Source organism: Pseudophryne corroboree, chromosome 8 (genome assembly GCF_028390025.1).
Source record: "Pseudophryne corroboree isolate aPseCor3 chromosome 8, aPseCor3.hap2, whole genome shotgun sequence".
Classification (NCBI taxonomy): domain Eukaryota; kingdom Metazoa; phylum Chordata; class Amphibia; order Anura; family Myobatrachidae; genus Pseudophryne; species Pseudophryne corroboree.
In genome coordinates, this window is record NC_086451.1 from 447,247,934 (window position 1) to 447,273,167 (window position 25,234).

General features: G+C 46.6%; 1 protein-coding gene across 2 annotated transcripts in view; it reads left to right on the forward strand.

Annotated features, from left to right (window-relative positions):
• Positions 1-25,234, forward strand: part of LOC134949558 (major histocompatibility complex class I-related gene protein-like) — a 99,440-nt gene that overhangs the window by 66,997 nt on the left and 7,209 nt on the right. For both annotated transcript variants that reach the window (XM_063938215.1, XM_063938214.1), the window contains exons 3-4: positions 23,052-23,327; positions 24,789-25,064. In XM_063938215.1, the coding sequence (XP_063794285.1) occupies positions 23,052-23,327; positions 24,789-25,064 (552 nt within the window). The remainder of the gene's footprint in view (positions 1-23,051; positions 23,328-24,788; positions 25,065-25,234) is intronic.

The following is a 25,234-nucleotide window of genomic DNA, read 5'->3' on the forward strand; positions in this document are numbered from 1 at the left end:
TGCCTTGGCGCTGGACGCCGAAAAGGCATTTGACCGCATTTCCTGGCCCTTTTTGTTTTCCACTTTATCTTCATTTGGCTTCCAGGGTCATTTCATCACTGCAATAGAGGCCCTCTATTCCAACCCCTCATCTATGGTCCTGACCAATGGATTGAGCTCACCTCGATTTAGTTTGAAGAATGGCACTCGTCAGGGCTGCCCTCTTTCGCCCCTACTTTTTGCTATATGCATCGAACCTCTTGCGGCCCGTATTAGGCTTAATACGGACATAGGGGGGATTACAGTAGGGCAGAGCTCATACAAAATATCTTTATTTGCGGACGACATGCTCCTGACTTTATCTAACCCTTTGATCTCTCTTCCTAATCTACAAAAAGAATTACTACTATACGGTTCCCTCTCGGGTTATAAAATAAACCACACCAAATCTGAGGCCCTTGCATTTAATATCCCACCCCAGACCCACTTGATTCTAACCTCCTCCTTCCCTTTTCTTTGGAGACCCTCGGCTATCAAATACCTTGGCATATTCATTACTAAATCCTACACCAGCCTATACCAGACTAATTTTGTTCCTATGATTAAAACTCTCACCCAAGACTTGGACAAATGGGATAGATTATTCATTTCATGGATTGGACGGATTAACGCCCTAAAAATGAATTTCCTTCCCCGTATTCTTTACTTATTTCAGACCATTCCGATAATGGTGCCCCGAATGACTTTGACCTCATTGCAATCATTGTGCAACAAATTTATTTGGGCTCATCGTAAGTCACGATTAAGACGAACACTGTTGACTAAGAGTGCTACCTCGGGCGGACTGGGATATCCTAACCTTCAAGCTTATTTTAATGCCTGCCACCTTAATCACATGGTGTCCTGGCATTCCCCTCAAGGGAACAGAAAATGGGTCGATATTGAGAATTCAATATATCAGGGCGTCCCCCTCGACTCTCTTCTATGGCTACCCAGGTCCTGCAGGCCAGCCTCGGCTTATTCAATCCCCACGATTAAATTTACCCTTGGATTGTGGGACAAACTCCGTAGCACCTATAATTTATCCTCACACCCCTCACCTTTGACACCCATCTGGGGACACCCTGCCTTTCCCTCAGGCTGCGAGCGAAAAATAGCAGCCCCATGGCAATCTCAGGGTGTCACGAGATTTATTCATGTTAAAGGCCACTCAGCACCGACCTCCTTTGGGGATTTTCAGGAACGCCTTGGTTTGCCATCCTCGTGTCACTACCATTACATCCAAATTCTTAGCTTTCTCAAATCTCAGCTTAAAACTACCCCTTTGAAACCACCCACTTCCTTTGAACATATGTGTATACTTTCAATTGGCAAAAAGGGTAATATCTCAACAATATACAACTCGATTCTGACCCCAGATCCGCCTGCCCGTGAACCCCATGAACTAGCCTGGGAATCAGATCTCTCCCATCCATTGGAAGATGATCAATGGGAAGAAATCAGAATGCGCATCGCTAAAGCCTCCATTAGTGTGGCACTCAGGGAAACATGCTATAAAGTCTACACCAGGTGGTACTTAGTCCCCTCCAGACTTCATTCCATTTACCCCACGACATCAAATCTGTGTTGGAGATTCTGTGGAGAGGAGGGCACCTTTTTCCACATATGGTGGACGTGCCAGTCTATTCGCCCTTTTTGGAAAATGGTAGGAGCACTTATTGCTCAGACATGCGGACATAATCTAGACCTTTCCCCTGAAACTGCCCTACTGCATGCTCCCATACCGTTACTACCTAAAACCCAAGACAAGCTTACCATACTACTTTGCATGGCGGCTAAATCTCTGATCGCTAAATGCTGGAAAGACCACAAACCTCCCTCCAAGGCATTGCTGATATCCAAAATTAACTATATAGCCAACATGGAATATATTACAAGCCTGAGGAATAACACTGTGGCACAGTTCCACAACATCTGGTCTCCTTGGTACCTCGCTCGATCTTTATTGATGCCCGGACTATGTTGATGTTGATACTGCTAAATCTGCTGACTCTGCTGATACCCCCATCACCTCTGTTATCTCCCCCTCAGTCACTAATACAGAGAACTGTTCCTATTTTCTAATCTCCTTATTTGTAACATCCCCAATATTTCCCTTTTATTATGATACACTCTCTAGCTTCCTTTCCTCCTTCCTTTTCTTTTTCTTTCCTACTTTCACTCCTCGCAAGATTACACCAAGATTTGGTATAAATTTTATACTATATCGGTAAAATAAAACGAGACTGGTCAGATACGCGACTAGAGTTTTGCAGGGTGCATGTTACTAATGCCTGTTGGCCTATAATTTCATAGAAATGTCTCTATTGTTCTGATCTGATATGTAAAATGTTGGTTTTCTTGTTCGATATCCTTACCCTGCACAAGTTTGTTTTTGTTATGTTATGACTTCTGATCAACCTCAATAAAAATTCTAACTTTAAAAAAAAAAAAATTGTATTTGTCTGCTTCCCTCAGACCCCTCGGGGTTCCGTGGTTATTAGTATTGTGGCCACTTGCTATTCCTTGCTGTCGACGTTTACTAAGTTTCTGTCGACCATACCATTCCTGCTAGATCCACATCGAGGACATGTCAGTGCATGGTCATACACATTTGCAACACATTACTGTCACTAGAGACCCGACAGGTCGGGACAATCCACTTGCGTATAGGTTATATCTATATGTATATATATATGTATATATAAGTTATATATGCATGGTTAAGATATATGTGTTTTATTGTGTGTTACATGATGTATATCCATGAATGCTGAATTATCATGTGCTGATCGCTCTGTTGATTAAGCTCTAGATTGGCAAGGAAGAGTTGGTTTTATCCTCTCAAGGAGTCCAAATATTCTTCTCTTCACAACGCGGAGAGATAATCATGACGGTCAACTGCTGGTCGACGCAGAGCCCGGTCGCGAGGGATCATACACCCGCAGCTAAGTGAAATTTTATTTCTATACTTTGACCGTATTCACACTGTATACACTTGAGGGAGTGTGGTCTTCGGGTGTGCATCCGACAAGATTGTCCAACCCAGAGTGGGTAGGCTTGCATATGTTTATTCTACCGTATGACATTACAGCAGGCTGCCACCTGACAGCAGGAGGTGTAACTGGAAAAATGCGGAGGATGTCTACGGGAGATGGGAGGTGGACGGCTGTTTGGTGTGGCCTAATCAATCTCGGCAGATACCTCCTGTGGGATTCAGTAGTTTCAACCGATCCGATACTGTTCTTTTGTTTTTGTTTCGGTGCAGACAGTGGAAGGTGAAAAGGTAAGTGTTCTGCTACCTGGTTAGGGTAGCAGAAGTCGATGTTGTTTTCTGTTCCACTACATCCACCACTGGTCGCGGTGTCTATCGAGCTGGTCCTCACTTCGGTGAGCACTCGCCTACTAATTTTCAGTTAGACCAAGAATAGACTAGGACCTGTGTGTTGTTTATAGAATCCAAAGGGGAACAGCCTGCCTTACGGTTGTTTTCCCTTACTGTTTTTCTAATGGATCTTGCCATTCCCTTATAGGGGGGACGGTAGTACGCGATGCCATACAGAGTTGCGTCCGGTTCAGAGCGTTTTCTGGTTGTCCCGGTATAAAGGGGCAAGCCATTGTCTCTCTCTGCTTATTCTTCAGTACAGGGATGGACGGTTGTTTCCAACGATGCAGTGGTCGAAAGTGGCTTTCAGAGTAGATACTGACCGCTTAAGGTCCGGCATTTTTCTGTCGAAAGAAGTCTGAGGATCCAGAATTGGATCGGCTTTGAAGGGACACCTCGTCAATATGTCTATCACTAAGAGTTTTTTTTTTGGTGAGCAGGTCTAATACCAGAGTGGTATTCAAGGTACCAGTTGGAAGAGTGTGCTAGGTCTCACAAGCGCATGCACCGGAATATAATTCTATCGGCCAGGAATTCGCTCCTCTGAGGTCGGCTCGTTTTTCTCATGCTAGGTGAATGAAGGTTCGTGATCCAGGTTTAGATCCTGGTGTCTGTGCATACAGATATCCGGGAGCAGCCCTTTGCAAGCGTATTCCAGAGGATAAGGTCAAGCTGGGAAGCTTGTCTGTTATAAGCTTTCTTGAATTAAGAGCTATTTTCGACGACCGTATTCTTCGTGGTTTGCCCGTGTTGCTTCTGCCAGAGGACTTGTCAGCAGGGGCGTAAGGGAGCCGCTATGGCAGATCCAGGAGAAAACCAGAAATGGAAGAAGATGCACAGTTTGCAGTTGAGTGGGAAGTCTGGTGAACGCTATGTTAGCAGCCTTCGTTCCGGAGGTGGATGGCGGTGGAATAGACTTCCGCTGCTGATGTGATATACAGCTGGAAAAGAAATCCAGTCATCATCGAGAAGTCTTTCCAGATGTGACAAGCTTTTGAGGAGTGTAGCATTTGGACATGTTGGCATCTCGCCTCAGCGAGAGGCCTCGAGGAGATTGTTCCAGATCAAGGGACTCTGGAGATATATCAGGGGCCATACTCGCGACACTGTGGGTGTGTTTAGCCGGTCTATGTGGCCTCTCCGATTGCACTTTTCGGATGATGGCAAGAGTAAGAGAATCAAAGGTTCCGGTGTTCCTTTGAATCCGGTCTAGCCAGTGAGGGTTGGCTGTGTAGTTTTTCATGGTTTACTCATAGAAGATTACTGCCCTATTCCTCTACGTACGGTTATGTTACAACAAGATCACGGCGTGTAGCATGACTTACTGTGTCTGCGTCTGACGGTGGGGCGTTTAAATGCCATATCCTAAGCCGAACGGGTGTTCCCGGTGAGGTAGTTTCCTCTATTCTTCAGGCTGGGAGTGAACTAAGAGTAAAGCGTTACCACCGTGGTGGGAATAGTTATGTGTCTTGGGTGTATCCAGGAAGGCTCCAATGGCAGACTTTCAGCTAGGTCGCTTTTATCCATATTTTACTAGCCACTGTGGAGACAAGCCTAATAGATTTCTTTAAAAGATTTCTCTCTTGGAAAGTGGTCATGCTATTGGCTTTGACGTCCGCAAGGCGGGGGTCGGAAGTGGTGGTTTTGTCTCACGAGTGCCTTGTTGGGTCTTTCAGGTGGATAGAGAGGAATTGGTTTCTCGCTTGGTAGTTCTACCAAGTGTGGTTCTGGGTTTCACAGAAATCGGCCTATTTGATGCTGGTGGTTAATTAGGAATTTGCTGATTCAATTTCCATCAGTCTAGCCAGAGTTTGAGTATGTAGGTCACCAATGTTGGCTCGATTTGCAGAAACAGAGGCTCTGTTTGTCTCGTACGTCCCAACATGGCTTGGGAGACTGCGTTCTGCAGTCTGTTTCACGTTGATTCTGTGCTGCAGTTTGGTATGTTCGTTTTACGGCTGGATTGCCGCTACCGAAGTCGGTGGAGGCCCATTCTAATGGAAAGATGGGCTCTTCTTGGGCTGACGTTGAGGTGTTTGGGCGGTTCAACTTTGTCGAGCGGATTCTGGGTCGGGATCACACGCTTTTGCAATGCTCTGCAAAGTTGTTCCCTGTTTGTTTTTGGGGACCTTTGTTGTTCCTTCAGTGCTGCAGAGTCGTGCGCACTCTCCTGCCCATTTTGGAGCTTTGGTATAAACCCCATGGTCCTTTTGGAGTCCCCAGCATCCTCTAGGACGTATGAGAAAATAGGATTTTGGTACCAACCGGTAAATCCTTTTCTCTTAGACCGTAGAGGATGCTGTGCGCCCGTCCCAGTGCGTACTGTGTCTGCAGTTATTAATTTTGGTTACTCCCTGGTGGTGTTTTTTTTCTGTCAGGCGGTTGATACCGTTGTTCATGCCGGGGTAGGCGGGATCTTATTTTGGCTTCTGTGGACACATGGTTTGTGTTATGTATTCTCTCAGCATCTGGCTGGGTTTTGTTCATGCCGTTGGCTGGTTTTCTACTGAGTGCCACACTCTACGGTGGATTTGAGGTGTGAGCTGGTATGACATTCACCGTTGTTTATAACGATAAATTCTTTCCTCGAAATGTCCATCTCTCCTGGGCACAGTTTCTAACTGAGGTCTGGAGGAGGGGCATAGAGGGAGGAGCCAGTTCACACCCAGTTTAAGTCTTTTAGTATGCCCAGGCTCCTGCGGATCCGTCTATACCCTATGGTCCTTTTGGAGTCCCCAGCATCCTCTACGGACTAAGAGAAAAGGATTTACCGGTAGGTACCAAAATCCTATTCATTATTATTATTATTATTATTATTATTATTATGCTGTGTGTGTGTGAGTTTGGGGAGTGGTACCCCCCTGGTCTGGAGTGACCGGGCTACCTTGGAGTAGCATGCCATAATATTTATTTAGCACTTGTGTAACACTCCTATTTTTCCACAAATTTTACTCTTTTGAGTATTTTACTAACACCCTAATTTTTGTATCACTTTCTATCATATAGCTTCTGCTTCTTTCTTATTAACACATATTAACATTATAGTATCTCCATGGTGTGCTGCCCTGGGGTGGTCGGGCCTAAGCCGACTTTGAGGGGTCCACGCCCTGGACTTATACTTAGTATTAGGGACCTCCAGCAGTAGAGCCGCCTTGAAGTGGCCTGGAGGCTTATCATATTTTTTGCAAAACATATGTAACTAAGAGCTCTAAATTTTCTATTATTATATAGTATACAGTTCTTGTTACTAATAGTCCGCAGAGTGCGTGGGAAAAATCCTTTTGTTTTTCTTGTCTAGAAGTAACCCCCTCCCACAGCACCTGAGGAGTGTTACCAGTTTGATTAGAGCAGTTTGCCATTATATATCTCATTTAGCTGTTAACAGACGGTTATCTAGATTATTATGACAAAATCCAAGTTTGCACTGGAACCATCCCAGACATTAGATCAAAGTTTCCTTAACTCTGCCATTATAGTCCAGGTTTTAAGGATATGCTTGAGCACTGGTGACTTAATTATTACCTCAGTCAATTTGATTTATCCATCTAGACTCATGCATGGATATTCTTAAAACCTGGACTGTAACGGTGGAGTTTTGGGAACTCTGCATTAGATTATCAGCAATGAACCTTTTATAAAACTCAAAATATATGGCATGGAATCTCACTTTTAACATATTTTCACAGACCCTAATGTCACAATTCCAGGCTCAGCGATTCCCCAGATACACCAATTTGAGAACGCTGATTAACTCAGCGCATGTGGTAAATCAATGCAGTAACTGCCACCAGCAGAAGTACCTTTTGGGTCAAGCCCAGGGTGAGCACCTGCTCTCACCCCCAAACACAATTATTAATACGTAAAAAATTAGGTAACGCGAGCCTCTCTAGGTTTAGGTGTAAAAACACAGATTCCAGAACTAAGAGTAAGATGTTTAATCCAAGTCAAAACTGCAAAGTTTATAGTTACAGAAAAAGAAAGGTTACAAGAATATAATAGTTTAAATAGTCACACAAGTAATTACAACTTCAAGAAATAAAATAGGAAGAAAAACAACGTAATAGTCACCTGTAGTACAGAAAGCTGGATGAGTGAGGCCTCTCTGCATATGCTGGAACATTATAGGGTCCAATCTCTCACTGGAACCATCTCATGATAAATGAACTATTTGCAGCCAGAGTTTCTCATATTTAAAACCCACTGCAGGCCCCCTCTCGCCCCCTCCCTTGGGAGCAGTTTAACCCTCCCACAGCCAAAGTATAGTGAGTCTTAGCTTATACTGTGGGATCTCTTAGCCATACTAGCAGGGGTGGATGGCATTATCTTTTAATCCTTTGTTTGAAGCTCTGGGCATGATTTTATAATCAGTTTGTGCTGGTTTTTACAACAGGGTCCCAGGAAGGGCAATTCGCACCCTGCTGGCCAAAGCCCTGGGAGGGATTTTCCCCAGGGCACTTAAATGCATTCTCAGAGCAAACTCTGGTTTCCTGCATCAAAGGGTATCTGACACCTCTGGCTTGTTCTGTAAACATGCAGTGTCCCAGCAGTGTAATTAGGTTTCAACCAGTCAGCCTAATACATGTTCCACAAAATATACATTGGTACTTCGATATATCAATCAGAATAATACAAATTTTAATGTTGGCATGATCGTGGCGGCTGCATGACATCACATGCAGCCACTGAGATCACAAAGATGGCTGCGAGCCTCCTGCGGTCGCAGCCAGGCTGCGCCAGCTGCGCTCGGGTGGGGTGGGGGGGTGGCGTATAGCATGATGGGTGGCTCCCAGCATGCAATCAAAAGGATTGCAAATTCTGCTACTTAGCAGAATTTGCATTCCTTTCTGAAATTGGTCCTATAATTCTTTCCCATACTCAGTGTCAGAGTATTATACCCCATGCTTCTTGGCACTTGCAGCAGCAGTACTGATTCTAAGGGTGGTATCTAATTAGCCGCAGATAATTGGTTCACTGAGGATTATCCAATTAGCCCCGATAAAACAGAGTTTATTCCTGATGCTGACACTTATCAGGGATTAAGCATAATCCGTGATAAGTGCCCCCCTAGACCTGTGATAAGTGCTGTGAAAATTTACTACAACTTCTAAAAATGAAAAGTGGTGATGTTGCCCATCAACCAATCACAGTCTATAATTTTCTAGGATGCAATAGAGAAATGATAGACAGGTTCTGATTGGTTGCTATGGGCAACATCGCCACTTCTCATTTTTAGAAGCTTTAGCAAATACTGTATACCTCTTAGGGGTAAATTTACTAAGGTGGGAGTTTTTTTCTGGTACTGGTGATGTTGCCCATTGCAACCAATCAGATTCTATTATTTTCTAGAAGCAGCTAAATAAATGTTACGTAAGATCTGATTTAGTTGCTATGAGCAACATCACCAGTTCTAAAAATAACTCCCACCTTAGTAAATTTACCCTTTAGTCTCGATTGCAGTGGAACAGTCACGATTTTGTCACCCATGAAAGGGAAGGGCTTAAGGTGAGTGGGCGGGGTTTATAACAAAGTAGACATGCTTGGGATGTGTTTGTTGATAAATGGGGGCATGACTTGCTGAGATCAGGGTACGGCATACTTTGCCTGAATATTACCTGGGTAAATGTTGTGTGCGCGGAAGATTTATACAGGAAGGGGAACTTGTAGGGAAGTATTAATCAATGTAAGAAAAATGTTCTAACACAAAGCGCTACATAGAACAGAGAAAATTGGATGTTCCTCACTGTCATGCTTCGTTAAAGCCACATACACACTAGACGAGAAAGTAAAAGATCTCGCTCAGAAGGGCCAATCTAAGAGAGATCTTTCACAGTCTCTTCCAGTGTGTACACTCAATGTCATTAACGATGCGCGCTCCCGCACATCATTAACGACCCCCTCCCTCGTCTGAACATGTACAGACGAGGGAGGTCCTCAGTAACGACAGCCAAGCTGCAGATGCATGGCTGTCGTCGTCCCCCCCCCCCCCGCCGTCACTGCCTTCCCCACTGACATCGGCAAGTGTATATGCACTTGCAGATGCCGGCACCCCGCCACTGCCAGTTTCGGCGTCGGCGAGGATCGGGTAGTGTGTATGGGACATAAGACATACATATTTGAGTCTGGAAGGAGGTGGCTCCTAAACTGGCAATAAAGTATTTTTTCCATCATGCACATTTCCAGCTAGATCTTCAGACCCACAAATAGATGTATGGATTATGTTTACCAGTAATTCCCATAACTGGGGTGTGAGTGTACACTTCTACATGTCTTGCCACAGAGATGTACACATATATGTACACAATAATGCTCTGAGCACTTTAAGAGCGACCACGTTAAGATATGGGACCGTTTGAATAAGAAACTCCACTTGGCACCATATCCTTCCGCTTGACCCCCCTATGGCGTTACCCCCATTTCTCTATGGGATGTGTGTCTTCCTACATGCACTCATGGGTTACAACAGGTATAACTAGGATTTTATACGTAACTGGAGAGTTTGCTCCGAAAACTTTTTCAGCATTATGAGAGAAATATGGTATACAGGAGTCTAGATACTTTGATTATATGCAGATCACCAGCTTTGTACTGTATGCTCCATAAGCAAGTCTTCTAAATTTAGGCCCCCGACTCCATTTGAACGTTTATGTATTTATGACCCAGGGCGTAGGGGAGTCATTTTTTCTTCTGTATTCTCTACTGGCCGGTTCCTCTGCTCCCAAAGAACCATTTGAATTGGCCTGGGAACGGGATTTGGGCATTACTTTGGAGGAGGAGGAATGGTCAACAATCAGAGGCTCGATAGCCAAAACATCCATAAATACCAATATTTAGGAAAATGCCTTTAAGGTCTACTCAAGGTGGTATATGGTTCCTGAAAAATTACATCATATATTTCCATTATGTTCTGACTTATGTTGGAGACCGTGTGGTTCCAAGGGCTCATTTTTACATGTATGGTGGGATTGTCCTGTGATTAGTTCTTATTGGAAGAGCGTTTTTGCCCTCACTGATATGGTCCTCCAGACTTCCTGTTCTATTGGGCCTTTACAAGCATTGCTTTGTAGACCGGTGGAGATTTCTGGACTCTCTAGTAAACTCTGCACTCACATCCTTAATGCTGCTAAGCTGCTCATAGTGACCCAATGGAAGAACATTGCAGCTCCGTCCTTCCAAGCAGTGATCAATAAAATTTGGTTTGTAGCATCGATTGAGTACATTACTGCCTTGCTTCATGACTCTATGACTTGGGGCCCATGGTATCTTCATTTTCATAGACAACTGCCGGGCACCCGCTAAATGGTTATTCCAATATGGTTTCATTACCCTTTATAGATGCTAGTCTGACCTCTATACCTGATGTTTTACTGTACCCCTTCTCTTTGCAGCTTGGTCTGTAGTGGTATTGTTCCCTCCCCACCCCCTACTTCTCCATCCCTGGCCCCCTACTTCTCCATGTTTTTTTTCCACCCAATCCCTCCACACAACCTACCGACCGTGTAACCCATTAGCTGTTGCCGTTAATGTTGTTCTCCCCTTATAAAATATAAAAATTAAGTGGAATTGTTGATATTTTTGCTGGTTAAGATGTACTTTATTGAATAGCGCAATTTGATTCACTTGACTGTGTCACAACTGAGGGCCTGAGCTGACGGGAGGCAGCCTCAGTTGTAGGGGCTGAGATGTACCGGAACCTGGGAGGTTGTATCAGACCCCTGGACATGTAAGTAACATGAATAATAACTGCCCGAAGGCGTGACCACGACAACTTAGATAAAAGTCAATGATGTTTATTATGACAACTCCGCATCACAGCAGCAATAAAAGAAAACGTAAAAGTCAGCAAAGAATAAATACAGTTCCTGAGTACTACAGCATGGCAGGAGCCACAGGGCACTGGTAGTGTGAGATAGTTCTTATGATCTTCTAGATGGAAAGTCCTTACCAGGCCCGGCTGTAGCAATGGAGATAACCCAGGATTGTACCAGCTGGTGTTCCAGGAAGAGCTGGGTTGCTGAAGGTAAAACAGCTGCTGTGGATACTGGCTGGAACCAGACTGTTGTTAGCACGGAGTGGATACTGGCTGGAACCAGTTAAATAATAAATGAACTTTGGGAGCGATGAAATGTGAACTGAAATGTAGAACTTGAGAGCGGAGAAATAATAATTCCGGTGGAGAGTGGTAAAGTGTAGAAAGGACACCGGCCCTTTAAGGGAAGCTGTACTCTGCTGGAAGCTGAGGCTGGAAGCAGGTAGCGTTGTAGCTGGAAACAGATGAATCCACAATGGATTGGAGAGTCAGGCTACACCGCAGGTGGAATGCTGGTGCGGGTCTCTATGGTGGAAGTCTTGAGACAGGAGCTGGAACCTGGAAGACAATCATAGAAGAGAGACAAACAGGAACTAGGTTTGACAACCAAAGCACTGACGTCTTCCTTGCTCAGGTACAGCTTACTTATACCTGCAGCAAGGAAGGGGTTGGCTAGGCAATTATGCAAATCAACAACACAGACAGCAGATTGGTGGAAATGATCAGATGACAGAATCCAAGATGGCTGCGCCCATGCAGACACTTGGAGGGAAGTTTGGTTTGTAATCCATGTGGTCTGGGAAACAGTAATGGCGGCGCCGGCCACCGGAGACAGGAGACGCCAGGCTGATAGATGCACATTTAACCACGCGGGCACAGCGGAGGCCGCGGCTGATGAAAAGACCACTCTGCATGTGGAAACTCAGGAACAGCGGAATCCGGTCCTGGAACGCTGAGCCCGCCTTAGGAGGCATCTGAAGGGTAAGTAATGGCGTCCAGATACCCGGATCGTGACAGCACCCCCCCCTTTAGGAGTGGCCCCAGGACACTTCTTAGGCTTTAAAGGAAACTTTGCGTGGAAATTTCGGACCAAGGCAGGAGCATGGACGTCAGAGGCATTGGTCCAAGAGCGTTCTTCAGGACCATAGCCCTTCCAGTCAATGAGATACTGAAGTTGACCGTAACGGTGACGTGAGTCCAGGATCTTGGCCACTTCATACTCAACGCCTCGTTGAGTTTGGACTTTCGGAGTTGGTGGAAGTGAGGAATGAAACCGATTCAAGATTAGCGGTTTCAACAGGGAAACATGGAATGTCCTGGGTATTTTTAAGAAGGGAGGTAACTGGAGTCTGTAAGCAACAGGATTGATGACTTGATCAATTTTAAAAGGACCGATGTAGCGAGGTGCAAACTTCATACTGGGAACTCTTAACCTCAAATTCTTCGTGGATAACCATACCCGATCACCCACCTTGAGAGCAGGAACTGCTCGACGCTTCTTATCCGCAAACTTCTTGTACCTGAACGATGCCTTGAGCAGAGCTGATCGTACGCTCTTCCAGATATTGGCAAACTGATGCAAGGTGATATCCACTGCGGGAACAGAAGTTGCTGGAAGCGGTTGGAACTCAGGGACTTTAGGGTGGAATCCAAAGTTGGTGAAGAATGGTGTTGAGGAAGATGAAGAATGATACTGGTTGTTATGACAGAACTCGGCCCAGGGAAGTAATTGAACCCAGTCATCTTGAGAGGAGGACACATAGATGCGGAGGAAGGCCTCCAAGTCCTGATTCACCCTCTCAGTTTGACCATTGGTCTGAGGATGGTAAGCCGTGGAAAACTTTAACTTGACTTGGAGGACTTGACATAAACTTCGCCAGAATTTGGCTGTGAATTGAACTCCTCGATCTGAGATAATTTCTTCTGGAAGACCGTGGAGTCGGAAGATCTCTTGTATGAATACTTGAGCCAACTTGGAAGCTGACGGAAGACCGGTGAGAGGAATGAAGTGTGCCATCTTGGTGAACCGGTCAACTACCACCCAGATGGTATTGAACTTGTTGCACATGGGCAAATCTGTAATAAAATCCATCGACAAATGGGTCCATGGTCGACGGGGAACAGATAGTGGAACCAGTTGCCCCGCAGGCGACTGGCGGGATACTTTATGTTGAGCACACTTTGGGCAAGATGCAATAAACTCCAAAACGTCCTTTTTCAGAGTTGGCCACCAATAGGACCTAGAGATAAACTCCAGGGTTTTTTGGATACCTGTATGTCCGGCAAAACGGGAAGCATGGGCCCAATGCATGAGCTTCTTCCTTAGTGTTGGCTTCACAAAACTTTTCCCTGATGGGGGCGTAGAGTCCATCCCTACCGTGGAGAATGCCAACGGATTTATAATAGGATGCTTGTCTGAAGACTCTGACTCATTTTCTTGCTCCCATGAGCGGGAAAGGGCATCGGCCTTGCGATTCTGAGAGCCCGGACAGAACTGGAGTTTAAAGTCGAACCTGGAAAAGAAAAGTGCCCATCTGGCCTGACGAGGGTTGAGACATTGTGCGCCTTTTAGATATAGAAGGTTCTTGTGGTCTGTAAGGATGGTGATTGAATGAGAAGCTCCCTCCAACAGATATCTCCACTACTCTAGAGCGAGCTTGATGGCTAGCAACTCCTGGTCGCCAATGGCATAGTTGCGCTCCGCTGGGGAGAACTTCCGTGAGAAGAAACTGCAAGGATGTAAATGACCATCTTTAGCCCTCTGAGATAACACCGCTCCTACTCCAACGGAGGAGGCATCCACCTCTAAGATGAAAGGAGAGTCGATGTCAGGCTGTTTCAGGACAGGTGCAGAGATGAACCTCTGTTTTAAAAGATGAAAAGCTTGCATGGCTTCTTCAGACCACTTGGACGGGTTAGCACCCTTCTTGGTGAAAGCAGTAATAGGCGCCACAATGGTGGAAAAGTCTCGTATAAACTTTCGGTAATAATTGGCGAACCCTAAGAACCTCTGGACCCCTTTGAGGGTTAAGGGTACCGGCCAATTCTGGATTGCTTGTAGTTTCTCAGGATCCATCTCTAGTCCGGAACCGGACACAATGTACCCTAGAAACGGAATGGACTTGACTTCAAAGACGCATTTCTCTAATTTGCAGTAGAGATGATTGACACGGAGACGGGACAGAACCTCCTTTACCCAGAAACGATGTTCCTCTAAATCGTTGGCAAAAATGAGGATATCATCTAGATAGACCACGACATGACGGTATAGAATGTCTCTGAAGATCTCATTGACGAAATGCTGGAAGACAGCTGGAGCATTGCTCAATCCGAAGGGCATGACGAGGTACTCATAATGTCCGTCACGGGTGTTAAATGCGGTCTTCCACTCGTCACCCTCACGGATCCGGATGAGATTGTATGCACCTCTCAGGTCCAGCTTTGTAAAGATGGTAGCTCCGCTAACTCTGTCAAAGAGCTCAGTAATCAGGGGTAAAGGATAGCGGTTCTTGATGGTAATGTCGTTCAAACCTCTGTAGTCGATGCACGGCCGCAGACCACCATCTTTCTTCTTTACAAAAAAGAAGCCTGCGCCGGCTGGAGAAGAAGAAGGTCGAATGAACCCCTTTGCTAGGTTCTCTTTAATGTATTCCTCCATAGAATGTGTCTCGGGGAGAGACAACGGATAAGTTCGGCCTCGAGGTGGAACCTTCCCTGGAACGAGATCAATCGGGCAGTCCCATTCTCTATGAGGAGGAAGGATATCAGCAGAAGCTTTACTGAACACATCCGTGAAATCTTGATATGGAGGAGGTGGAACATCAGACGACCTGGGGGAGGAAGAACAGACAGGCAACACTTTAAACAAACATGTCTTAGTACAGGAGGAACCCCATGCCAGGATTTGCGTAGTCGTCCAATCAATTGTAGGATTGTGAAGACGGAGCCATGGAAGGCCCAGGACCACAGGATGTGTGGCTCTTGGAATCACTAAAAATGAAATAAGTTCGGAATGAAGAACTCCCACTCTCAGATGAACTGGTAGAGTCCTTAGAGAAATAACTGTATCAAAAATTTTACTGCCATCCACAGCAGTTAAGGAAAAGGACGAAGGAAGTCTCTCGGTGGGTAGGGACCATCGTTTAACATAGGCTTCAGTAATAAAGTTCCCAGCTGCTCCGGAATCCAGGAGGGCAATGACGTTCTGATAACGTTGAGCAACTTGAAGCGAGACTGGGAGGTTACAATCTTGAGGAGATGGAGAGGAGATCATTACTCCTAGCCGGCCCTCTCCTTGGCGAGCTAGGATTTGGAGTTTCCCGGACGTTTGGGACAGGCATTAATGGTGTGAGACGGAGCTGCACAATACAGACAGAGAAACTCGGAGAGACGTCTTCGGCGCTCAGCAGGAGTTAAACGGGAACGGCCAATTTGCATAGGTTCATCTGTAGTTGGTGACAGTTGGCGAGGAGGAGGAGTAGAAGATTTTGGAGCAGATGATCTTCCACGCTCAGTTGCTCTCTCTCTGAAACGTAAGTCAACTTTCGTACAAAGTGAGATTAGCTCATCTAACTTGGAGGGTAAGTCTCTGGTAGCTAACTCATCTTTAATACGCTCGGATAAACCATGCCAGAATGCAGCATACAGGGCCTCGTCGTTCCATGCCAGTTCGGATGCCAGGATCTGGAACTGTATAAGATATTGTCCTACAGTACGTGATTCCTGGCGTAAACGGAGAATCTCAGACGAAGCTGAAGTTACCCGGCCTGGCTCGTCGAAGATGCGCCTGAATGTTGACACAAATGCAGTGTAAGAAGATAGCAGGGTGTCGGACCTCTCCCATAACGGTGATGCCCAATCAAGGGCTGAGCCACTGAGAAGAGAAATAATGTAGGCAATTTTTGTACGGTCACTGGGAAAATTGCCAGGTTGTAGCTCAAACTGAATCTCACACTGGTTGAGAAATCCCCTGCAGAATCTTGGAGATCCGTCAAATTTTGCTGGCGTTGGAAGATGAAGACGTGGAGCAGAAATGGGTAAGGTGGGTGGGGTTATAGCTGGAGTCACTGTGGTTGACGCACCAGACGCGCCTGATCCACGGAGAGTTGTCTGAATCCCATCCAGCCGAGTAGAGAGATCCTGGAGACAGCGGATGATGTGGCCCTGTGCAGCCTCCTGATGTTCTAGTCGGGCTGCCAGTTCTTGCATCGGCCTGGCCGCTTGATCCTGGTCTCCGGCTGGATTCATTAGGTCAGTGCTTACTGTCACAACTGAGGGCCTGAGCTGACGGGAGGCAGCCTCAGTTGTAGGGGCTGAGATGTACCGGAACCTGGGAGGTTGTATCAGACCCCTGGACATGTAAGTAACATGAATAATAACTGCCCGAAGGCGTGACCACGACAACTTAGATAAAAGTCAATGATGTTTATTATGACAACTCCGCATCACAGCAGCAATAAAAGAAAACGTAAAAGTCAGCAAAGAATAAATACAGTTCCTGAGTACTACAGCATGGCAGGAGCCACAGGGCACTGGTAGTGTGAGATAGTTCTTATGATCTTCTAGATGGAAAGTCCTTACCAGGCCCGGCTGTAGCAATGGAGATAACCCAGGATTGTACCAGCTGGTGTTCCAGGAAGAGCTGGGTTGCTGAAGGTAAAACAGCTGCTGTGGATACTGGCTGGAACCAGACTGTTGTTAGCACGGAGTGGATACTGGCTGGAACCAGTTAAATAATAAATGAACTTTGGGAGCGATGAAATGTGAACTGAAATGTAGAACTTGAGAGCGGAGAAATAATAATTCCGGTGGAGAGTGGTAAAGTGTAGAAAGGACACCGGCCCTTTAAGGGAAGCTGTACTCTGCTGGAAGCTGAGGCTGGAAGCAGGTAGCGTTGTAGCTGGAAACAGATGAATCCACAATGGATTGGAGAGTCAGGCTACACCGCAGGTGGAATGCTGGTGCGGGTCTCTATGGTGGAAGTCTTGAGACAGGAGCTGGAACCTGGAAGACAATCATAGAAGAGAGACAAACAGGAACTAGGTTTGACAACCAAAGCACTGACGTCTTCCTTGCTCAGGTACAGCTTACTTATACCTGCAGCGAGGAAGGGGTTGGCTAGGCAATTATGCAAATCAACAACACAGACAGCAGATTGGTGGAAATGATCAGATGACAGAATCCAAGATGGCTGCGCCCATGCAGACACTTGGAGGGAAGTTTGGTTTGTAATCCATGTGGTCTGGGAAACAGTAATGGCGGCGCCGGCCACCGGAGACAGGAGACGCCAGGCTGATAGATGCACATTTAACCACGCGGGCACAGCGGAGGCCGCGGCTGATGAAAAGACCACTCTGCATGTGGAAACTCAGGAACAGCGGAATCCGGTCCTGGAACGCTGAGCCCGCCTTAGGAGGCATCTGAAGGGTAAGTAATGGCGTCCAGATACCCGGATCGTGACAGACTGCTTTCTGTCACTCTGAACAAAGCTTTTATATATGCTGTACATCTTTATTTTCCACTTTTACAAATAAAGAGTAAAAAAAAAAAAAAAAAAAAGATATGAAATTGCTCCCCTTGCATTGCTACATGGTTTATTCCAGGAGCAAATTGCTAGTTTTTACTCCTTTTTTATTTGCTCCTATCTCTATTTATGCCCCTAAGTCTGTACGGGCATTCTGAAATAGATTGATTAGAGCACTAAAAACAATTTATGACCACCTTCATCCGTGGTTGGTCTACGATGCTGACAAAGACAATAGGACAAAGGGCAATATAGAAAGCACAGCCTGGGCTTGTGCGGGCTCATGGGGTCATTTATATATCAGATTAAAGAATTTAGAACATAGAATACTGATCTCTGGGAGGTGGCAGCCAGGTGGATGGATTGGAGGAGGCATGGAAAAGCTACTTAGGTGTGATGGGAAGGGCCGGCCCAACTTTTTTTTTTTGTAAGCAAAAATACATTTTGGCACCACTTGAGGGGATACATTTTTAAAAGGGACAGCATGCATCACAAAAAGGGTGTGATCTCACAAGTGGGGGACATGGAGCAGTGGGTGACTGAGACAGGGCTGATAGGGAGATAGTGGGTGACTGAACTAGGGGTGACAGGGAGATAGTGGGTGACTAAGGAAGGGGTGACAGGGAGATAGTGGGTGACTGAAGCAGGGTGACAGGAAGATAGTTGGTGACTGAGCTAGGGGTGACAGGGAGATGGTGGGTGACAGAGGCAGGGTGACAGGAAGATAGTGGGTGACTAAGCTAGTGGTGACAGGAAGATAGTGGGTGACTAAGCTAGTGGTGACAGGGATGTCAAAGTCAGAAAAATATCTCTATACACACTGCCATATTTGCACCTCATACAGGTCCGCGCTGCGCATGCGTACGCTCTCCCGTACGTGCACATACTCACAGTCGCGGGCACCCGCAGGCGCACGGTATGCGTATTTACGGTAGAGTTTATGTGATCGTAGCGTGCGTCTCAATCGTTACATATTTTCATTAATAATGTATTTTGTAGATCATGGTCCCTTTGATAGATTCTGAAAGTTTGGTTAACATAGCATGTTCCTGAACAGAGAGATCCCTCTTTGTATTGTATGAAGGGTCTAACAGGGGTCATACAGTGGTGTTTGGTACCCATCGGAAGAGTATTTAAATAGCAATATTCCGGTGTTGGTTTGGAGCGAATTAATCGCTCGTGCGAATAGTTATGGACATAAGAAGTTATGTCCATTTACTATTATTTGTTCTTACTTAGTCATGCGGCGGGAAACCCAGTATCCCACCCACCTGAACAGTTGGAAACAGTCACAGCCCACCTGTATGAATCAACCTATGACCTTTTGTTATAATGCGAAGCCGAATTCCTGTGTCCAATGAACAATGAGATTGTAGGGACCATTGAATTGTATTGTGTGTGGGGCATAAATAGGCAGGCCGACCATATCCAGTTCACTCTCTTCAACGGTTCTCATTGCTGATAATCGGGAGCTGGATATCGAGGCGCATGCGATCGTTTCCCCTTGTGCGTAAGTGTTTTCTCCGCAATCATATTGTCTTGATGTTATTGTGAGCCATTTCTCTCTCTCTCTCCTCTTTCTCCCGTATTTTCCCTTAATTGTATTGTATTGTATTTCCTGTGTAGTTATCTGGTTAGTTAGTCTATGTTATATTGTAGTGTATGATTTGTACTGTGATTCTTTTTGCAAGTATAATAGTCATAATATATATAATAGGTTTTGGACCCTAAGCCCAGGTATCTGTGTATTTCTTATAGTGTTAAGTATTCTCTGAGCGTCGGTGACGCTCAAGCAGCTTTGTAGTTAAACAGGTTACACCAGGTTGCATTTACACACTATCACTACACTAAGGTATACTGTATATTTCGTTGTTAAAGGTATAGATATAAAGGTTTAACGTTGTGAGCGTCTGCGCCGCTGGTGATCTCCTCGTGGTCCCGAGCGTCCGCTACGCTATAGCGAATCATTACGTTAGTCGGCAGCCAATAGCGTGCCTGCCTGTGATCTCTGGGCCGTAAGCGAACGTGACGCTTGAGCGTCTCGACTACGGCTGAGCGATCGTTACGCAACTTGCGTACCCTTACGGTACTTCTTACGTAGATAGCGTACAGTGTTCTTAGACCTCTTAAAGGGTTTTATATACGATAAATATTTAGCTTTATCAGGGAGATAGTGGGTGACTGAGGCAGGGTGACAGGGAGATAGTGGGTGACTGAGGCAGGGGTGACAGGGAGATAGTGGGTGACTGAGGCATAGGTGACAGGAAGATAATGGGTGACTGAGGCGGGGTGACAGGAAGATAGTGGATGACTGAGCTAGAGGTAAGAGGGAGATAGTGGGTGACTGAGGCGGGGAGACAGGGAGATAGTGGGTGACTGAGCTAGGGGTGACAGGGAGATAGTGGGTGACTGAGCTAGAGGTAAGAGGGAGATAGTAGGTGACTGAGGCGGGAAGACAGGGAGATAGTGGGTGACTGAGGCAGGGGTGACAGGGAGATAGTGGGTGACTGAGGCGGGGTGACAGGAAGATAGTGGGTGACTGAGCTAGGGGTGACAGGGAGATAGTGGGTGACTGAGGCAGGAGTGACAGGGAGATAGTGGGTGACTGAGGCAGGGGTGACAGGAAGATAGTGGGTGACTGAGGAAGGGGTGACAGGGAGATGGTGGATGACTGAGGCAGGGGTGACAGGGAGATGGTGGGTGACTGAGGCAGGGGTGACAGGGAGATGATGGGTGACTGAGGCAGGGGTGACAGGGAGATGGTGGGTGACTGAACTAGGGGTGACAGGGAGATAGTGGGTGACTGAGCTAATCGTAAATGGTGCTCCTGCTGTCTATCAACCTCTGATAGCGCAGCTGCTAGTCTGTTTACATTTGCTTTTGTTTTGGGCTGGTATTTAATGATAAGCTTTTTTATCTTTTACTTACCGCTCATTGCGCTTCTTTAAACGCTCCAAAGTCATACTGCTTCTATCTACTGCTGATGAACGGTAAGGTCCTGGCGAGGAGGCTGCAGCTCCCAGGCCCCTGGCCACAATGCAGCATTCTCCGCCCCTTCCCTCCAGCTCTCCGACCCATTCCTCCTGCTTTCTAGAGTCCATGCTGATCCTCTTTTCTCGCCGGCAAGCGGGGGAACGTGACTAGGGAGGGCCAGGAGCCGGGTGATCGCACAACTGTGAAGTATTTCCAGGGCGGATGACCGCGGCGCTCTCTGCAGCAGCGTCCTCTACAGGCTGGTGCTCTACGCTGCCGAGTACCCCGTGTATGCGATGGGCCGGCACTGGTGGTGGGCATGGCGCACTGACTGCATGATTGTGGCCCTACCCCACTATACAAAGCCATGATTCACAATGGGGGTGGGGCCGCTATGGCCCAATTAGTGTCATGCTCAGGGCCGGTACTAGGGTGTTTGGCGCCCTCCTGCAAACTATAAATTTGGCCCTCCCACACTTTATAAAGGGACAGCGTGCGCTGGAAAAGGGGGTGTGGTCTCACAAGGAATGGGCGTGGCCACACAAAGTACCCCCATTTCAGTTAACGCCACACAGTAGCACAATCATATTCACATTACACAGCAAGTAGTAGTGCCGCTTATACACATAATGCCCATAGATAGTAGTAGCGCCCCTTATACGTAATGCCCATAGTAGTAGCGCCACTTATACGTAACACCGATAGTATTAGCACCCCTTATATGTAATGCCCATTGTAGCAGCGCCGCTTTTACATAATGCCCATAGTAGTTGTGCCACGTTTACGTAATATCCATAGTAGCAGTGCTGCTTAAACATAATGTCCATAGTAGCAGTGCTGCTTAAACATAATGCCCATAGTAGTAGTGCCGCTTAAACATAATGTCCATAGTACCAGTGATGCTTTTACGTAATGCCCATAGCAGTAGTGCCACTTATACGTAATGCGCATAGTAGCAGTGGCGCTTTTACGTAATGTGCATAGTAGTAGTGACACTTATATGTAATGCCCATAGTGGTAGTGATGCTTATATGTAATGCCCATAGTCGTAGTGATGCTTATATGTAATGCCCATAGGGGTAGCGACGCTTATATGTAATGCCCATAGTAGTAGTGACGATTATATGTAATGCCCATAGTGGTAGTGACGCTTATATGTAATGCCCATAGTGGTAGTGACGCTTATATGTAATGCCCATAGCGGTAGTGACGCTTATATGTAATGCCCATTGAAATGGCACTTCTACAAACAACTCCCCCCCACACACACACCCATATATACACACACTCTCTCTCTCTCTCTTTCCCTTCACTTACTTAACAGTCTGGCTGGCCATAGCAGCAGCAGCAGCCTGGTCCCGTGTAGCTCCGCCCCCATTCCCGTGTAGCCATGCCCCCTTTTCGTCCCGAACCAACCCGACCAACCCCGCTGTCACAGGTGAGGGGGAGAGGAGGCTCCAAGCTGCTGACTGTCATATAGTGTGACAGACAAAGCAGCCGGCAGCAGCAGCAGGGGGGGACAGGCCGGCGCAGCAGCGGGATGCAGAGCAGAGACAGCGCCTCTCCTGGCCTGGCGCCTACCTGCTCTGCATCCCTTTGCTGAGCGGGTAGCGCCGGGCCCGATCATGCTGCCAGGTATGACACAATCAAGTCTGGGAGAACCACCCCAGATCCAGGAGCCTCCCAGCGGTTCTGTGAGATTAGGTAAGTATGGAATATGACAAATATGAAATCAGACATTGTTATATTAAACAGTAGGAAGTATGGGTTCTATGTACTAAGCCTTGGAGAGAGAGAAAGTGGACGGAGATAAAGTACCAGACAATCAGCTCCTAACTGCCATGTTACAGGCTGTGTTTGAAAAATGACAGGAGCTGATTGACTGGTAATTTATCTCTGTATACTTTATTTCTGTCCAAGGCTTAGTACATAGACCCCTATATCCCATATGGTATAGTCATCCAATATGAGAATAACACAGAGCAAATTAAATTTACTTTGAACTTCACCTACTGTAATTTATGAAATGATTGTCCGTGTTTGTGACTTCTTTCTTCTAAAGACCCATCCTTGGACTTCTGTCATACAGCTCCAAGCCACAGACATTCCGGCCACAAAGAACGGATCTATGGGAATGGGACTTGTAATCGGAAATGTGTGACCCCTATATATTTGTTCCTCATTCCCTCTTCTGTTCTCTTTGTCTACATATCCCCTTCAGTGTATGTCCCTATTCCCATGTTGATGTTTGACTCTCACTTATATTTGTATTAGAGAAGTCATTACCAAATGGCCCATCCCCCTGACTGAGTAACCGCCGGTAACTATTACTTTCTGGCTTGTAGGATACCACGTTCTGCAGGTGATAGAAGGATGTACAGCCTATGAGAACGGTACAACGGAGACAGTGGCCAGTTACCATTATGATGGGAACCCATTTATTTCTTTCAATATGACGACCGCAAAATGGATAGCGGATTCCGCAAACGCTCAGTACTTTGCAGAGAGGTGGAATAAAAACACGACAGTAGCTGAGGAAATAAGGAATCTGTTGTTGAATTCATGTATTCCACACATACAGGAGCTGCTGTTACTAGGAAACTGCACGTTTAATAGGAGAGGTAAGTCCGTGTTATACACAGCACCTACTGCTACTCCCTGTAGTGCCTGACACCTGATAATGGTACAATGTCTGCCTATAAGTGTCATTATAATACTATTATGTGGGATACATAAGATATTCCGGCAGACAGGACGCCACTGACACTATTCCGTCTGGTGGAGTCCCGGCAGTGAGCCCCCTCCCCTGTTGTAGCTTTGCTCACCACAAGTTCTATTCCCAACCGAGTGGGAATACCGGGCGGGTGTCAGGATGCCGCCTGTCGGTAAAGTGCTGGCTGTCGGGATTCCGGCATCGGCCTCCTGAACCACTGCTATGTAATGCACTTATCACTTCACACAACATCTCCCTATAACATCTATTCCTCTATATAACCTCCCCCTAAAATACCTCAGAGTACTCTATGGAGCCAATCCAAGTCCAGGTGAAAGGTGCGCGTTGCCGTGGCGTTTCTATGCCGGCAGTGCACCTCGCACCACTTACGGACTGTGTTCAGCAGTAAATTCACACAAAACTACTCACAGACCCAACAGTTTTGCGTGAGTTCAGGCTGCCGTAAAGTGCGTCAGTTGCCGCGATGACTCCCACCTAAAATACCTCATATTTTTCCACATAACCTCTCCCTATAACAGCTCCTATTCCTCTCTATATAACTAACCTTATGGGGCCTATGTATTAGTCTGCGAGATGGAGGCATGAGCAGGGGGCACTACATTTTTAGGATGGGGAGGCCAAGATATGTCATCTTTGTGCCCTGAATGTCACTTCCTCAGGTAGAGCTGGACTTAACAGCTACACCATCTATACAGATATCTCTATATAACTACCGGGAAAGGGGGGGGGGGGAGGGGGAGGAGTGTGAAGGGGGAGCTGAAGGGGAAGAGGGGAGGAACATATAAAGTGGGAGGTGAGAAGGACTCAGGGCTCACCCCGGAGGGGGGTGGGACAGCCCGCAGTAACTAATCACACACAATAGGGGCTGGAGCTTGGTGCAGGGCCCTGGAGGCAGACTGTGAGAAGGGAGGAGGCGGTGCAGCTGGAAAGCGGATTAACTCCACCCTTACACTAGTGTATTGACTTGCTCCCGACCTAGTGTATTGACTGGCGTCTCTCAAATATTTGCATGGGGGTTTAGCCGCCCCCCTTGTACCCCAACCCCTGTTCCAACACCTATGGGTTGAGCATAATTCCATCAAGTCTGCCCAAGTTTTTAAAGTGGCAATCACTTACTGTAAAAGGCAAACCAGGTTAATTGCCGCTTTAAGAATACAAGCAGACTCACCACAATCACACCCGTTCCTGCATCTCGCAGGCTATCACATGAGCCCCCTAAGGTTAGCTTATATAGTCTATATACAGTATATAGCAGCTATAGGCTCTCCTTCCTTATGACCCCTGTACTTTATAGAATTACAGAAACCTCCCATGTTACGATTGTTAACTCTTTATTTTACGCCCACAGAACAGCCCGTTGTGAGAGTGACACAGCATCCTATTACCAATGGCAGCAGTAGACTGTCCTGTCGGGCGTACGGACACTACCCCAAGGACATTGCCATGATGTGGTACAGGAATGGGCAGAAGATAGCAGCGGAGGTGATGGACAGAGTGACGGTGCCTCTTCCTGACTTGGTGTATCTAACCTCTTTGTCTCTCACCATTACCCCACTGGCTGGTGACAGCTACACCTGCGAGGTCTCCCACAGCAGCCGGGCGTCACCATTTCTACATGATTGGAGTAAGTGGGTAATATTGTGATTGTATAAACCGCACAATGGAGACTCCGCAGGGGATTAGAGGTAAAGGAGGATAGTTTGTGTCCTGCCCCTGTGCAGCCTCTATCAGTCACCAGCCCAAGATTCCCACCCAGGGCCGGTTAGAGGGCCCTCTGCGCCCCGGGCATGAAAT